Source organism: Musca domestica, unplaced genomic scaffold (assembly GCF_030504385.1).
Source record: "Musca domestica strain aabys unplaced genomic scaffold, Musca_domestica.polishedcontigs.V.1.1 2, whole genome shotgun sequence".
NCBI lineage: Eukaryota > Metazoa > Arthropoda > Insecta > Diptera > Muscidae > Musca > Musca domestica.
The window spans coordinates 2,047,363-2,064,596 of NW_026712249.1; the positions used below are offsets into that span (position 1 = coordinate 2,047,363).

General features: G+C 37.6%; 1 protein-coding gene across 7 annotated transcripts in view; it reads left to right on the plus strand.

The window, feature by feature from the left end:
• LOC101896703 (integrin alpha-PS2) overlaps positions 1-17,234 on the plus strand; it is a 67,832-nt gene that overhangs the window by 49,182 nt on the left and 1,416 nt on the right. For 6 of the 7 annotated variants that reach the window (XM_020036572.2, XM_005183006.4, XM_059121617.1 and 3 more), the window contains exons 5-11: positions 1,016-1,142; positions 6,578-6,639; positions 7,077-7,125; positions 11,210-11,284; positions 13,628-14,016; positions 14,079-14,953; positions 15,018-17,145. In XM_020036572.2, the coding sequence (XP_019892131.2) occupies positions 1,016-1,142; positions 6,578-6,639; positions 7,077-7,125; positions 11,210-11,284; positions 13,628-14,016; positions 14,079-14,953; positions 15,018-17,145 (3,705 nt within the window). The remainder of the gene's footprint in view (positions 1-1,015; positions 1,143-6,577; positions 6,640-7,076; positions 7,126-11,209; positions 11,285-13,627; positions 14,017-14,078; positions 14,954-15,017; positions 17,146-17,234) is intronic. The other variant, XM_059121619.1, reaches the window with a different exon arrangement.

A 17,234-nucleotide genomic window follows, 5' to 3' on the forward strand; every position in this document is an offset into this window, starting at 1 on the left:
TTTCCTAATCCATTCCAAACAAAAAAAAAATTCGAAAAAAAGACAATCATCCCAGAAAATGGACAAGACGAATAACTTATTTACTTTGCAACTAACGAAAAGGAGAAGAAGAAGAAGACGAAGTATGACAAAACTTTTCTATAGATCAGTACTGAGTGAGTTCACTGCTGGGCTGGACGGCACTGGAACCCAACAGACATTTGAAATTCAAACAGTTTTAAAGAAAAATTCCATTGTCTACTGCTTTGTTTTGAGTTTTTTTTTTTTTTTTTTTTTTTTTTTTTTTTTTGGCCAGTGATTGTTGTTTGGACTTGGCTGGCCATCTCCATCTCCAGCTCCAACTATTCGACTTCAATTGAAGATAAAAGATTTCGTATAAATTTGTAAAGGTAATTGTTTTATGATTCAACTTGAGAAGGATTTATTTATTTTTTGTTCGCCTTCCTTGGGACAAGTCACCAACAAAAGATGACGACAGCATGGAATGAGTGAAGCAAATGATCAATGCTTTTGGTTGGCCATATTTGGTTGGGAGCAGCAGCAGCAGCAACAGCAGCAGGTTGTTTGCCTTCATCGACAGTGCAGTGTAGGCAGGTATTTGTGATGTTTGTGAAGACAAGACATTCGGACAGTCGGTCGGGTGGAGTTATTTTAAGTTTATCCTAGTAAGGCCTGGTCATGTTTCAAACACACAGACACGCACATGTGTGGCTGCTGCAGTGATGTGACCATCAACAAGCTGTCTGTCGCCCTCTCCATGAATCGTTGCAGATCCTTTGTTTCCTGCATAATGGCCTCGCTTGATATCATCACGATGATGACGATGATACTGATGTTTATGATTATTATTATGGTTATGGCTTTTATATAGAATTCTCAAAACATTTTATTGCTGTGGACTTTTATTGACTTTGTTTCCCCGCTCATCTACATAATAAAATAATATTTATGCCGAACTGCAAGTTTCCACAGCTTCTGATTTGCAATTTAACTTCTTTTTGGTTTTATTTTACAGGCTTGTGCTCCCCGCTACGTTTTCCACACAATAACGCCCAAGAAGAATCTGCGTTGGGATCCCATTGGTACATGCTTTACAACCAGGAACTTTACCTATTTCAATGAAGTCTCACCCTGTCGTACAAGTAAGTAGAGCGAACTTTTCCGATTCACCCTAATGAAGTTTTGTTTTTTAAATAATGAATAAATTTAAATAATTGTAAAATCAAAAAAAAAAAAAAAACAAGCATACTGATGATGGTCTGTCACCCCATGAGGAACGAAGTGAGTACGCATGTGTGTTCGATCTTATTAAAATTGAGGCTTCGTTGCGTATCGTATCACCGACGAAAATGTATCGGATTTCATGTGAAACAAATACTTTGTGCCGCTGTGAATCCTTAAAAAACACTAAAATTGAATTTCTCAAATCGTAAAATTCGAAGTGATTTCCAATGTATCCAACCGAACGGCTGACTGAATGATGTGCAGACAACCATCAGAGCGGCTCATAGGAAGCGTCGTCGTATGTTAATGGGCATGCCCCTTGTCTTCTGCCATAAATGTTGATGTTGTGTGGAAACAGCAGTCAATTTCCTTTGCGGGCCTCGTTTTTACAGCGGCACGGCACCGGTGAATAGTAGCATCCGCGAGAAAAAGAAAATTAAAAATAGCTTCCTAAAAATAGCGGATCATTTTTCAGTGAGTTTTCAATTTTGTTTACGAAAGGGGGAAGAAACATTAAACGACCCAGACAACTACTGTTCGTTCGCCGGTTCGGCTGTTGCGAGAGTTCACAAAGGAAAATGCCATCTGTTGGACACTTGAAAATAATAAAATTCAAAGAAGAAAAATTGGAATTGAGTGAAGATATAAACATTGCTACCCCCATGGCAAAGAATTGAAATAAAAAACATGAAATCGAATAGAATTGCATGGAAAATTATAAGAATCATACGATTTCACACGTGAATGGAAAGTGTTTTAAGTAGGTGAGAGGTCACTTTGATATTGTAAGATCTTTTTGACCCCCGATTCCAATCAAGTAAACCAATATAAAAGATTCAGGAATCAAAATTAAGAAAAAAAAATTGAGATTATTAATAACAAGTAAAAAAGCCTCGGCCGGGCCGATCTTTGAATACCCTCCACCATTTGGAACGATTTTGGCAAATGTCAAAAAAATAAAATTCGTTAAAATCTTAAAAATACCGAATGTAGCCGTTATATTAGGGTCTATACGACGACGTGGACCTGCATAGGCATATTTTGTCATAAGCCATTAGAATATTCAAATGCGAAACTTGAAAAAATCCGTGAATAATGTAGCTAAAATTATGAAAATACCGAATATATGGAGGTACCGTTATATGGGGGCTATACGAAGACGTGGGCCTGCACAGACAATTTTCTGTCTTAGGCTGTACTATCCACTACGAACTTCATATACCAAATGCGAAACATTTACGATGAAAAATGTCGATTAAAATACCGAAAGAAGGGAGGTACCATTATATGGGGACTATACCAAAATGTGGATTTACATGTAATACCAAAAGTCCTGCAGACATTGTCATAAACCGTTAAAATATTCAAATTCGAAACTTAAATAAAAAAATCGGTGTATAATGTAGCTAATATCATCAAAATACCGAATATCGGGAGGTACCATTTTATGGGGGCTATACGAAGACGTGGATCTGCACAGACAATGTTCTGTCATAGGCTGTAATATCCACTACAAACTTCAAATACCAAATTTGAAACAATTCCGGCGAATAATGTCGCTAAAATCATCAAAACATGGAATATCGAGAGGTATCGTTATATGGGGCCTATACCAAAACGTGGACCTACGTGGCCAATTTTCAATATCAAAAATCCTGCAGACATTCTTCATTCATACTTCATTTCGTTCGAAAGTTGTTACAAACGGAATGACAAGCTTAATATACCCTTCATACTATGGTGGAGGGTATAAAAAAACGGTGGGAAATATTGACTTACCCCATATGAAATTGTTGTTGTTCCAACTAGGATGATTTCATCTAACTTTGTTGCTAGTTAAAAACAAAATTGGACTGCCGTATATACCCGACTCGTATCGATGTAGACAAGGAGACGGAGTCAAATTTTGTTTTTCCCATATTTTACTGAAAAACTTTTCGATAAGGTTCCCATTTGGATAAAGTTTACTCTCACGCTGCCATTAAAAGACAAAATGGATATTAGGTGGACCCTACATTTTTCTCGTTGGGACGCTTAATCGTGTCCGCACGGAATGTATATCCTTATTGCTACAAATCCCGTATCCATTCAACCCTCCCTTGAATCATTGTGTACACAGCATAACAAATCATCTTTTCCCCCATGACACTATTAATATATCTGCCGATCACATCTGGTCCACAGAATCCCCCCGTCACCAAAAAACCAAACACATTCTAATAAATCCCATTGTGCGACATTAGCCAACAATTAAACGTCGGTAAAAAATCGATTCGATTCACACTAGGTTGTCCATCAAAACGTTGTCGCTGCACTGCGACTCGAACCCCAAAACGATTAATCGCTTTTTCTGTAAATTAAAGTCGACGACGATGGCGAAGAAGCCCTCCAAGCATTCCGACATTGCTCAAAGCAATAAATACCAAGTTAACGCATTAAATATTTCAGAAATTACAAGTGCTCATGTGACATGAACCTTTTTTGCTACCATACCCCCCTCCCCCCAACCCCTAAGTTCCATGCTGAAAGAAATCAGCAAACAATTGTTTGTACAAACATACATACATACACACTAACATACAATGTCTCTTCCGAACAATCCAATGGTCAAACCATTGCTTTCAGTCTGTCCAGCCATACAGCTATCCCAAACAATCAACCATCTATCCGTCCATCCATCCATCAGGTACTTTTTCAGGTTGAGAGAATAAATAAAAAAAGAAAAGAAAAACGCAATGTTACAACTAATTGAAATTCTATACGGGGGCGATTTTATTATGAGAATTACCAACTACTCAAATGCTTGCCAAGCAGACAAGAGACAACGTCACTCAGCCACAACAGTTCACAAGGTAAGCAGGAGCCATTCAGTGCGCTTGCCTGCCTGGACACCGCTCTGTGTTTTGGTTTTAGCTTTCTTCCGCCAAACTCAAGCAAGAACTTCACATCCAGGAACGGTGGGACGGCAAGTCTTGACATTCCCGTCGCTTGGCTTGTCCTTTGTATTGCTGTGTAATTCCAAAAGAGCTGGCTTTTTTCTGCGACAATGCCACAATGGAGGCAAGCAGTAGCTAGTAGCTCACAAGTCAACCTTCAGCGTTCGGTTGTTGTGGTGTGACACATTTGCGGCGGGCTTTCCTTTGCCATAGTAATCGCAATCTCAATCTCGCCTGCCTCCGGCCAAACCATTCCATCCATGTTGAATGTTCAAATTGAAACACTTCGGAGACAAATTGTTATCGTTTAATTTGATCTGGCGCACGATCGCTCCGCAGTGTTGCGGCCGGCGGTACGTTGTGTTCGCCTGTGTTTTTGCACACACTTTGCTGAGAAGGGCTTTGAAAGTTCGACATCTTCGTCTTTGCCATGGATGGCAATTGTATTTTATTCGAAGCCTTTTTTGTCCATGTGCAGAATGGAACATGTGCTTGCTGCACTCTGCATGGTAGGCCGGGGATGTGTCTTTGGTTTGGTCATGACATCTGTAACACCTCAGGGTATTTGCCATAAAAATGGCAATGGAGGTACAAATCCTTTTTGGGACTTTCGCCTTGCTCGGAATTCTAGGTGATCTTGTGTTTCTGGAGGTCTGGATAAATTTAAAAAATCCATTTCTGAAAAGTACAAAAGTACGTTTGAAGGGCACTCCAAATTCGTTCCCACCGAAATGTTTTCTTCACTCCGTTGTCTTCCTATGGCTTCTAAACCTAAGCATGTTTGTGTGTACGTTTGTGTGTGAGTACATATTTGTTCGGTATTCCTTTAAATGTTTTAATTCCGCAGAGAACAATTATCCTTTTATGGTTTTGTGCAAAAAAAAGAAATCGGCAGCAGCAGCAACGCAAAAGGAATGATTAACAAATTACTTTTCAATCAGGAATGCAGAATTGTTTTTGTTTTCGTTCAGGAAGTGACCATAAACAGAGATTCAAATCACACACACACACAGGACAGCAGTTCAAGAGGCAAACATTGACGGCAACAGCGAGGAGACAATGGCAGGGAATACTTCTTCGACGATGGCCAGACATTCCATGGAAATAGTTATTAAAGTTTACATTGTTTTGCTGATGGCACGCATACAAATGCAAATTCCGTCAAGTCCCTAGAAATCAAAGTTTCAAGAGAAATATTTCCGATATTATTGTAGAAAGTATGGAACAGAGATCCAATTGTAGCTGGATCCGATGCAAAGCCTCATTTGAAAAGAACCTTTGTAACTAGGGTAGCATACACACAAAAAGTAATATCCACTAAAGGTTTAAAGATGAATTTGGAAATCTTGAGGCCAATGATCCATTTTACAATAATCCACTTTTTGTTTTATCAGTGGTGAAATTGAATCCATCCAATCTTCTGACTTTACCCCACTACTCACTGGGCCACGGTTGCCAAAATATAGGACTGATTAAAACCTTACATCTACGTCAACAACTCATGGGTTTGAATTAATTTCCCCGTTAGTTAGTTATTTCCCCGTTTGCTGAACTTGTTCCGGTGTAGCTATTGCTCGAATGAATGTTTTTTTAATATAATTCTTATTGAAATCATATCATGCCCTATATACAATGCAAATTTATTGAAAATAGATTCAGGGTTGGATATAGTTTCCAAATTTCGACTACTCTAAAGCCATAATAGGCATCCGAATAAGGTTCATAGTTTGTACGATCTACTTCACATAAATCCCCAATCCCAATTATTAGTTACGGGAGCCCTAATAAGTAGGAGATCATATATTCGGCCCCGCCCGACTTTTGACATTTCCTTACTGTTTTTTTTTTTTTTAATAAACGAAGTTCGGACGGACCGAACTTTGAATACCCTCCACCATGTGGAACGAATTTGGAAATTTTCAAAAAAAAAATTCTGTAATAGGTTGAAATATCCATTACGAACACCAAATTTGAAACATTTGCGGTGAATAATGTCGCTTAAATCACCAAAATACCGAAAATAGGGAGATACCATTATATGGGACTATACCAAAACGTGGACTTACATGACCCATTCTCAATACCAAAAGTCCTGCTGACATAATATACATTTGAGAAAAATTTTATAAACGTACTTCTTTTTTTTCGGAAGCTAGGGTGATTTCCACAAACAGACTGATATCGCTAAATCGGCATAGAATTTCATGCTTATGTAGGTTCTAAAATGTATATTTCCATGTGTTACAAACGGAATGATAAACTTTATATACCCCCCATACTATGGTGGAGGGTATAAAAATGTATATGACATCAAAATGGTTATCCAACAGAAATCAAAGTTATTCTACAAATATTATTATACCATTCAATGGATTATTTTTAATGCCTTGATATAATTTTTATTTCTCTTTTTTCAGATAATTGGGGCTATCATCGTCAGGGCTATTGTCAAGCTGGTTTTAGTGCTGCAGCCACAGCCGTAAGTATTTCAGTCAACACGACTTTTTCCCATTTAATTTCTAAGAAATTTTTACAAAATAAAGCAAATCAAAACAACCACACTCACGCATACAAATCAATAGCCGAAAGAAAGAAAGACAGACAACTTTGACACGTTTCTTCGGCAGAACTCGAAAGAAACAAACAATAACAGATCTTTTTAACGTGTTCAGAATACGAAGAAAAAAACAGTTTGCACGAGACCATAGAATACCACAGCCATTAACACCTCATCGATGTGGTTGGTTTCATGCTATTGATTTTGTCATTGTATTCAAATGTGGTTGGCCAAAAAAAAAAAAAAAATTGCAAATCATGAAATCAAAAAATATCTCACCTCCTGTTTTTATTTAAACACACATGTGTATGTACATACATAAATATATGAGTTTCTCTTCTTTTCAATTTTTTTTTCAGAGTGGCGATCGCTTGTACATCGGTGCTCCTGGAAGTTGGTATTGGCAAGGTAAGCTATTTGCATTTCCATTTTAAGTATATTTTCCTATATCCTAAATCCTATAGTATGATATATATATTTAAACTTAAATATGTTTATTTGGGGTTTTGTTGATAATATTTTGAGAAATAAATATTATTTTTAAAATTCCTTTTTATATCCCATTAATTTGTTTAATAACTTTGCCCCAAAACAAATATATATATTTTTTATATTACATATAATGGTAGTTTTTATATAGAATTTGTTGTATTTATGTCGTTATATATGTACCCGTAATTATTAGATCCTCTAGTACACCTTTTTTTAAACAAAAGAACAAAAAGTTATTTCTGGCAATCAATTAAAAAAAAATTAAAATTACAATAAAAAGATGGTGATTGCAATGATTCTCTGTAAAATTGTTGCAAACAATGAGAGTGCCATGACATGAAATTGCCACAAATCAACTTGCTATTATTGTTGTTGTTTTCTTCCTTTCCCCCCTGACTTCTTCACTCATTCTAATTTCTTTTTCCTTAATAAGATATCAAAAAATCCAATCTAAAAATCCCAGAATTAGTCTTCAATCTTTTTTTTTTGTCCAAAAAGAAAAAATCTGTGCATGCCTTGTATCTGTATATTTATATGTAACTAGAGAACAAAACAGAACAAAAACTTTCGATTGTAGTTTTGTAAACGAATGTTGTACTCCTGTGCGTAAATATTGTTTTTAATCGTATGAATATTCGATATACTGACCCCAACCTCTCTCCTATACTCTTGTAATGCGTAGTTGAAATCTGCATGAATTCAAAACAAAAAAATATATATATATTTTTAAAAGAGAAGCCTAATAACTTAGATATTGGATTAAAATATTAAGCAATTAAGGTTTTAGTGAGATATATCTGGTTTAAAATATTATTTAATTTTTTGGTTTTTCGTTGGAAAATTCGAGTAAAAAGGAAAGGATGGAAAAGCTGCATCACAGAACTTAAAAACAGAAGAGTTAAAATCCAATTCAAATCCCTGATGATGACTATCGAAGATAGTCGAAATATCGGACAAATAAATTAATATATAAAAAAACAAATTCGTCTGTTTTTTTTTTTTAATTCTGACCTCGAGCCAAACGAAAAACCAGAAGAAAATATATTGATCAAAGGTCAACAATAACTATACAAAAAAAAAAATATATTATTTAATAATAAGAGTAATTTACTATTTATGTTTATCTCAACAAGTTTAGAATTTAAATTTAAATTGCTTAATTTTTTATACTATCGTATAACATAAGCAATTATTTAATAGTATAATATTAAATATTACTTCTTTCTCCAATAGCAACCAAAAAACGCTAAAAAACCTAATTAGCATATCTTTGTATTATGTTAATGATTAAGCAGGGGATTTGTCATAAAAATATTATTTTGACAGTTTTTTTTGGTTTAAAAGCCATTAGTGATTAACGTGCGGTGAATATTTAAAATGTGACGTACCACCGAGCCATGTCAAGTTTTCGTTGTTCTTTAAATAATTAGTAATTGTTATCTGAAGTTATACAACTAGGCATACCTTAGATATTAGCTGAGAACTACGATAAAATGATGTGACAGCAATAGGAATTCATAGGGTTATTAAATTAGGTAATAAACGAATTGGGGTTAATTTTTAAATTTACATCTTTCAAACTTTAGATTTTAGGTGAAGCTTTTCATAAGTATAGTTAAGAAAAAAATATTTTGCTTATACAGGGTGGAATAAAAAAACTGCAACAAAATCAAACACCATAATTTTATTTTTTTTAGTTTTATTGAATGAAAGCAAAAAATGTCGGAAATAGCATCAAATTTTAGAATAAGTTTAGATTTGTTCGAATTGGTCACCTTTGGCACGAATTATGGCCTTCAAACCTTCACACGCTGCCCGATACCAATCCGTTGGCCTGGAGTATTTTGGAAAGCAAAGTTGGAACTAAAAAATACCAAAGTGTCGATCATCTCAATCAAGCGCTTCGCTGGTCCATTCCCGGCGAAGCGCTTGATTGAGATGATCGACACTTTGGTATTTTTTAGTTCCAACTTTGCTTTCCAAAATACTCCAGGCCAACGGATTGGTATCCGGAGATTTTGGTGGCCATTGTGCGCTGGAAATGAAGCGAGGAACCTCATTTTGTAACCATTATTGGGTGGCGTGTGCTGAGTGCGATGGTTCTGAGTCCTGCGGCCAAAATGTTTGCGTGCCCAAGGATTTAATACACCCTCCAGAATATTGTCGCGATAATATGATTGATGCCACGGTCGATTAATACGAGCGGAGAGCCACCATCGGCTGTTATGACGGCCCACACCATCAATATGGCCGCGCTTGAGTTCTGGTGGACAACCGAAGGTGCACATTTTCAGCTGACCTCTTTGGCAAATAAACGCGATCATTTTGTTTGTTTAAAAACTGCTGGACAACGAATGTTTTCTCATCGGAGAAAACTAAATTCGGCAGTTCACCACTTTCGGCCAAGCGAAGGAACTCTTTAGCTCTTTTGAGTATATTTTCTTTCTGTTGTGGTGTAAGTTCTTGCACTTTTTGGCTTTACCCCGAGCTAATTTCTCAATATTTGCCGAATGGAATATTACGATATGTTCAGCTCACGAGCCATTTTTCGGCCACTGCAACGCGGGTTTCGATCAAGTCGCTTCATTACTCTTCGAACCATTTCTGCTGATTTTGCTGTTTTTTGCTTCCTTCCACTTCCTTGACGTCGGGCTACGTTACCAGTATCAGTATTACGGTATCGAGCGATGGTACGATACACAAAATATTTATTCACATTTAAATGCTGGAGTGCTCTAACGATGTGGTTTTCCAGCCAAATATAAAGAAATCACACCATCACGCTTGAATTCCATCATGAATAACTTTTTTCTGGAGAATTTCTCACCAAAATGCTTCTGTACGCTTGTAACCGGAATAACTTTAACAGCTGTCTCACGAGTGGTTAGAAATGACAGCAGTCTGAAGTTGGTTGCAGTTTTTTCATCTCACTCTGTAATTTGGAAAACAAGGTTGGCACCTTGGTTGCTGCCGATCACCTCAAGCAAGCGCAAAATACCGCAGAGCAACATTCGGGCAGCGTGTGACGGTTTCATTGGCCGTTTGAAGGCCATAATTCGTGCCAAAGGTGACCAATTCGAGCAAATCTAAACTTATTCTAAAATTTGATGCTATTTCCGACATTTTTTTGTTTTCATTCAAAAAAATGTAAAAATTATGTTCTTTGACATTGTTGCAGACACATATTCAGGATTCTTCTGATAAATATTAGGTCATATTAAGCTATTCGTCATAACATGTTAATTAAAATGTATTAATCATACGTTCAAATAGGTTCGTAAATTGACACTAAGCCGTGTAGAACAATGTCAACGTTCTCTTAGTTAAAGGCAAGTGTTCTTTATAGCTAATTTAGGTATTTAGTATTTAGCTAAACTAATTTCCAAAAAAAATGTACATTATGTCTAAAAGATGCAACGATCAAATACTTGACAACACTTTGTAACCCTCAATATACATATATTTTTAAAGTGAAAGTGTATAAAGTAAATATAAATATAAAATAAGAAAACATTCAACATTACACTTGAGAAATATGATGGAATTATATTTATATCTTATTAATAATATAACTAGTTAGAAGTGTATTTAATTTAGTCGAAATTAATTTTAATTGTAAGAAAAATATTTTAGTATTAAGGATAATGTGTAAATTGCATAATTATGATAAATGTTACTGCTTGTATTGTATCGCCTCCCAAACTATTTCAATTTGTTAATTTCAATATGTTTTTTTTTTCTTTTTTGTTTATATTCTCTTTTGTTCGTGCACCTACTCTCCCACTACAACATTAAAAATCAATAATTCTCTCTCTCTCTCTAAATGTCTACTTTTAAAAATTCTAAAATGTTGTGACGCTCGTTGTTTTATGTTAATGTTCACCTATCAACAAAAAATAAAACAATTTGAACACCCTGTAATTGTTAATGGTTATGAATATCGATTCGAATAATGATTATGAAAATATCCCACAATTATCACAAATATGTTAAACTAAAGGACAAACATATTCCGTGTCACCAAACGCCACCTTTCCATATAAGCCGCCTTTTTATCAGCCTTTCGGCACTGGAGGTAAATTCAACAAATCAACAAAAACAACAACATTAACGCCCTTAAAAATCTCATTTTATTGCATAAAAACGCATTAAGATAAATAAAATAAATTAAAAAAAAAAACTTAATTAAATTTCTACATCACCCAAACATACATACACACAAATTGGAAAAAGCTTTACCATTTTGTAAAAAAAATCGATTAAACGATTAAATCTGGAAACCGGAAACCGCTAAAGGAACCATGCTTTTAGACTGCTAAGAATTACCACATAGCTTTTAAGTTAATCGTTAATTGTAGTTGCAGTTAATGCTTCTCTAAAACTGTTTTACCTTCACTTGGTGTACATTTATTTATCCATACATACCCACATACATTGCCTTTTTAGTTGCAATTAGACAAAAAAAAAGAAATTAAAAGATTGCACCATGACGAGTTATGGCTGTTTAAAATAAAAAAATGCACGCAAATATTGTATAGAACCATCGAATTTAGTTATACGCCTTCATATATACATATTTATGTCATTCTCATCATATGCTTCGTTTTAATTTTATATATTCTTAATAACAAAATATTGGTATTTCAAAAAGACAAAAAAAAAATTTAATGTAAAAAAATTTATGGACTGTTTCTAGTTGTCGATTGCAAAGTTATTTACCAAAAAAAAAAATGTCGCTATCTTCCCTGCAACAACAGGGATAGTTTCTCAATGTAAACTATGTATAAGGTTTCTGTGTCTAGAAAAATAAATAAAAAATATATTAGAAATCGAGAGCCCCATTTGCAGTTCATAACATTCTATTAAAATCGGATCGTTCCATTGCAATTTAAATTTTCTATTTTAAATTCGAAATAGTCCGGTTATTACATCTTTCCGATTGATAACAAAATGATGTTGTCGGACAAATAAATCGTGTTTCTCTGAAAAATGTATTTCATTTAAAGGAAAAGTGTAATAATGAAAACCCTATAATAGGTGTGTCTGGTTACCCTAAAATTTGTAACAATTGTTGCAAATTGTCTGCAAAAATCTGTTAACACAAAAGATCTCTCAAAAGAGAGCGATTTGAGAGAACAATTTGGACAGTTCTTTCACTGAGAGTTTGCAAATTCTTGCTGGACAAACTTCTTTTGCAATCACTTCCAACTCTTCTTCTTCTCATTCCGGTGATGTATATTTGGGCAAGAAATATTAAAATACATTTATTTTGAACTGTTTTTTTGTAATCAGCTGATTGCTTGTCAGTTTTTGTAGGAATACCATCTGTTTACTTTCCACAGTTTCCTTGCAAAAGAGAATACAACTACCTCACTCTCTCAGAAAGAAGTTGCTGGACAATTCCTGCAGGAAAAGTAAGCAGGCATACCTAATATGGACATTGTTCATTACTTTTTCTAACAAAACCGGACTATAACAAAATGATATATTTGATAAAGGAAAGTAAACATTTACTCCGACGGCCTCCGAACTTGTTTTTCTGAATTGCATATAAAATGTTTCCAATAACAAATAATTTTCTTTTTATTTATTTATTTATTTTTTAAATTTTCAAATTTTTTATTTGAATTTGGATTAAAAAAAATTAATAGCGTTTTCTTTTATAATCTTCTTGTTCTTGGCAACAAATTTTATTTTCTAAATTTTTTTAAATTATTAATTAATTGTTATGAAGTTGCTCCCACAATCGTTGGGTCATTACGAAACATGTTTCCTTTTTCAAACATTAGTTAACAAAAAAAAAAAAACATGTTAGAATTTTTTCAACCGCAAATGCGATCAACATCTGGCATCGTAATTCCACTTAATTTCAAGAAAATATTCAATTACCATTTGGCATAATAATTATTTATACATATATTTAAGATTCTTTCTTTATATTATTTTGTATTATAAATCTGTGCACCCATACATACATACAGATATCATTTTTAGAGGTCATTATCGTACAAATCATTGATTCGTAGTTGTATTTTGCATAAATATTTGGCAATCCATTGTCCATTTCATTGTTTCATCTTCGTCCTGGTTATGATTCCATTCGTATTCTATGTTCGCATGTAGCTTAAAGTCTCCAACGCCCACCCATATGTTCCCATTTGTCAGCCAGTTTAGTGTTGGGCATGTCTGCATGTTGATGGCACGAAAATAAGGTGTTGGTCTTTGCTTTGGATACATATTTACATATGTCCGAATGCATGTCGGTCGTTGTGCAAAAAAAAGGACCGTTATTGCTTTGGTTTTTTTAAACATAATTGTTATTAGTGATTCACGTACTAACTCCCAGTTACATTCCTCTCACATCTCCCAATTACATGTCTCATCAATGGCTCTTCTCAATTCGTTTTATCCGATTTAGGTCAAACATATTCAAATGATGTTACCCGTCCTGAAAACCAAGTCTACTCCACCGCTGAGAGCAGTTCCACCGATGATGATTCCTATTTGGGCTATTCCATGGTGTCGGGTCATTTCAACGGCGACGGCATTGAAGATGTGGCCATTGGCATGCCTCGTGGTGCTGGTCTCCTGGGCAAAATTGTGGTCAATCAATGGAACATGGTTAATATTTTCAACATAACGGGACGTCAGATTGGAGAATACTTCGGCTATGCCTTGGCCACATCCGATGTGGATGGTGATGGTATGGATGATTTGATCATTGGTGCTCCCATGTATAGCGAGCAAGGCAACACCGAGGGCAAATACGATGTGGGTCGTGTCTATGTGCTTTTACAGAAACGTGGTGTAAGTCTGCCCTTCTTAGATCCATTCGAAATCCATTACAAAATTTGCTTCTATCCTTTCAGGCTGATCGCTGGTCCGTGGAACACATCCGTGATGGCTACAATAGCAAGGGTCGTTTCGGCCTGGCTCTCACCACATTGGGTGATATCAATCGTGACGGTTATGGTGATTTCGCCGTGGGTGCTCCTTATGACGGACCCTTCGGACGTGGTGCTATCTACATTTTCCACGGATCCGTTAATGGTCCCCTGCAGAAACCGTCTCAAGTCATCAGAGCCGAGGATATTGTTGGCGTTCAACCGCCCACCACCTTCGGCTTCTCATTGTCCGGCGGCCTTGACATGGATGACAATACATATCCCGATTTGGCTGTGGGAGCCTATAACAGTGCTCAAGTCTTTATCTTCAAATCTCGTCCCGTTGCAGCAGTTGAGTCCACCACCTATTTCTCTAGTGCCTCCAAACTAATTAACCTCGAAGAGAAGAACTGTGTGTCCAAGCGCGATGGCAGACAAGTGCCGTGCACCAGTCTTACTACATGTTGGAGCTACACCGGTGACTATTTGCCACCAAGATTGAACTTTACGGTATCCTGGGTTTTGGATGCCAAGAAACCAAAGAGTCCTCGCATGTTCTTCATGTCCAATTTGAACAATATGCGCTCGATGCTCATCACCTTGGCTTTTGGCAAGCAATTCTGTCACACCGAGGAGGTGTTCATCGACAACGTCCAAGACAAGTTGACTCCTTTGGAGGTGGAATCGCGTTACAATTTGACGAGCAATATGGCACCTATGCCACTGGTAAGACGTCGCCGTGAAGCACTGGAACCAGTCATCGATCAAAACCGTGAAATTGTCCAGAGAGATGCCATAAACATTCAGAAGAATTGTGGTCCAGATAACATTTGTGTACCAGATCTTAAATTGGAAATTAAGTAAGTAACCACATTTCGTCTCCACCAGAAGCATAGGTACTAAAGACTTCTCTCTCTTTTTTAGGACCGTTGATAAGTATTTGTCTGGTTCACCCGATCCACTGACCATTGATGTCTTCATTTCGAACAACAATGAAGATGCCTTCGAAGCTGCCTTCTATTTGGTGATGCCCAAAGACTTGGACTACGTGAAATTGGAGAAGATTGCCGATACCAACGATGCAACCATCACCTGTACCGCTCCTTCGCAGGACAATAATTATACTCTGAAATGTGATATTGGTAATCCCTTGCCGGCTCAGAAGGTGGCCAACTTCAGAGTTTACATGATGCCCTCGGTCAAGAGAGGTATGTCCCCCAGCTATGAATTCTACATGGAGGCCAATTCCACAAATCCGGAAACCGATGGCTCGACATTGGACAACATTATTACGAAGAGCATCAGTATCTGGGTGGAGACTGACCTGGCCATTGATGGCACATCGGTGCCCGACTTTGAGTTGTACAAAGCATCCGACTACAAGTCGGTGGAGAACGCCACCAAAGAAGAAGATTTGGGTCCTCAAGTAGTCCACCTGTACAACATATTCAATAATGGACCCTCGGACATTGTTGAGGCTGTGGTGCTCATCCACTACCCCTACCAGACCATTTCCGGAGACACATTGATGTACATGACCAACCAGCCTGAAACCTCCGAAAACATTGTGTGCGATCCCCATGTGGCGGTGAATCCCCTGAACTTGGAATTGGATCAAAACCTCGTGCGCAAATCGTATTTGGCAGAGCGCGGTGCTATTGTGAAATCCTCATGGACTCACATTGAAAAATCGTATGGAAATGCCGGAGCTGTCAACGCAGTTACCATTGGTCAGGGCAAGCAATTGAGTGCTGAGGAAACTAAACGCTTGGAATTGGAAGACGCCCAAGCGGAGTTGGGTGACGGATCTCGTATTCACATTCAGCGCGCCAACGAGGCAGCCAATGCTGCCAATGCTGGTGGATCTATGCAAGGCGGTAGATGGCATTGGGATTGGAATACCACCACCACAACAGGCGGTGATGGCCGCACAGTTACGGTGACAACGAGAAATGGAACGATGACAGATTATGATGGTCACCGACAACCTTACGTCGCTGGCGTGGGTATGCATGGAGGTCAACATCAACAAACCTCCGCCAACTATCAACAGCACGGTTCTGCTGGTGGTAATGTCAATGTGAATGTCAATCACCACCAAAGTCAGGATGCTGGACCACACAATGTCCGACAGTATGTTCAAATGGCCAGTCCTACACAGAGCGAAACACGTTATCAACAAAGTTCTCAATATTCGTCGGGACAACCTCAAAGGACCACGTACACTTACTCGTCGTCGAGTGGCTCCTATCCAGGACAACAACAGCAGCAGCAGCAACAACAACGTCATCACCAACAACAATACAGTGTGGGCAGTGGTGCTGCTTACAATGAATTCGGCAACAATGGCGCTGGAGATTTTGGTAAAATGGCCGCTGGAGGTCAAGGCTTCCGCACCAACACCATGGATCTTGGTACTCTAGGTCGCAGTAATGTGGACGAGGAAATCCGCAGCCATGGAAGTCCCAGTCATTCAAATAGTTATTCATACCACTATTCCTCCGGAACACCACAACAGCAGCAAACACACGCCAGCTACCAACAGTCGCCACACTACTCTTCGAGTAATGTCAATTACGACAACAAGCCCTACTACGGCACCGACTACTACGATGACCTCAGCGACCCGGCAATTCAGATGCCACATAACCCCTCCGCCGTGCATCACAGAACACGACGTGAAGAACCCCAAGAAATTGGCATCAGTTCACCATGCAAAGCCACAAAGTGTGAGACCCTGCGCTGTGTGGCCCGCAATCTGCGCAAGGATGAAGGCGCCTGGGTAGCCATCCGCACACGTATGGTGGCCAAGACCATGGAGAAAATAGCCGGCAGTGTACCCTTGAATATATCGACAATGGCTGTGTCACACGTCACCGAATTGCCCAACATTGGAACACCCACCGACGACATAATCAGGACGCATGAGATCTTTTACAAGGCCATACCAGAACCCACTCCCGTACCCGATGTGGTACCACTGTGGGTTGTTGTGCTGGCCGCCTGTGCTGGTGCTCTGATTCTTTTGCTGCTCATTTTCCTGCTGTACAAGGTAAGAATTGAAGGAATAGAGGCATGGCTCGGAATCACAGATTGGAGGGACATAAGTTTCTTCCATCATCCACTTTTATAAGAATGTAT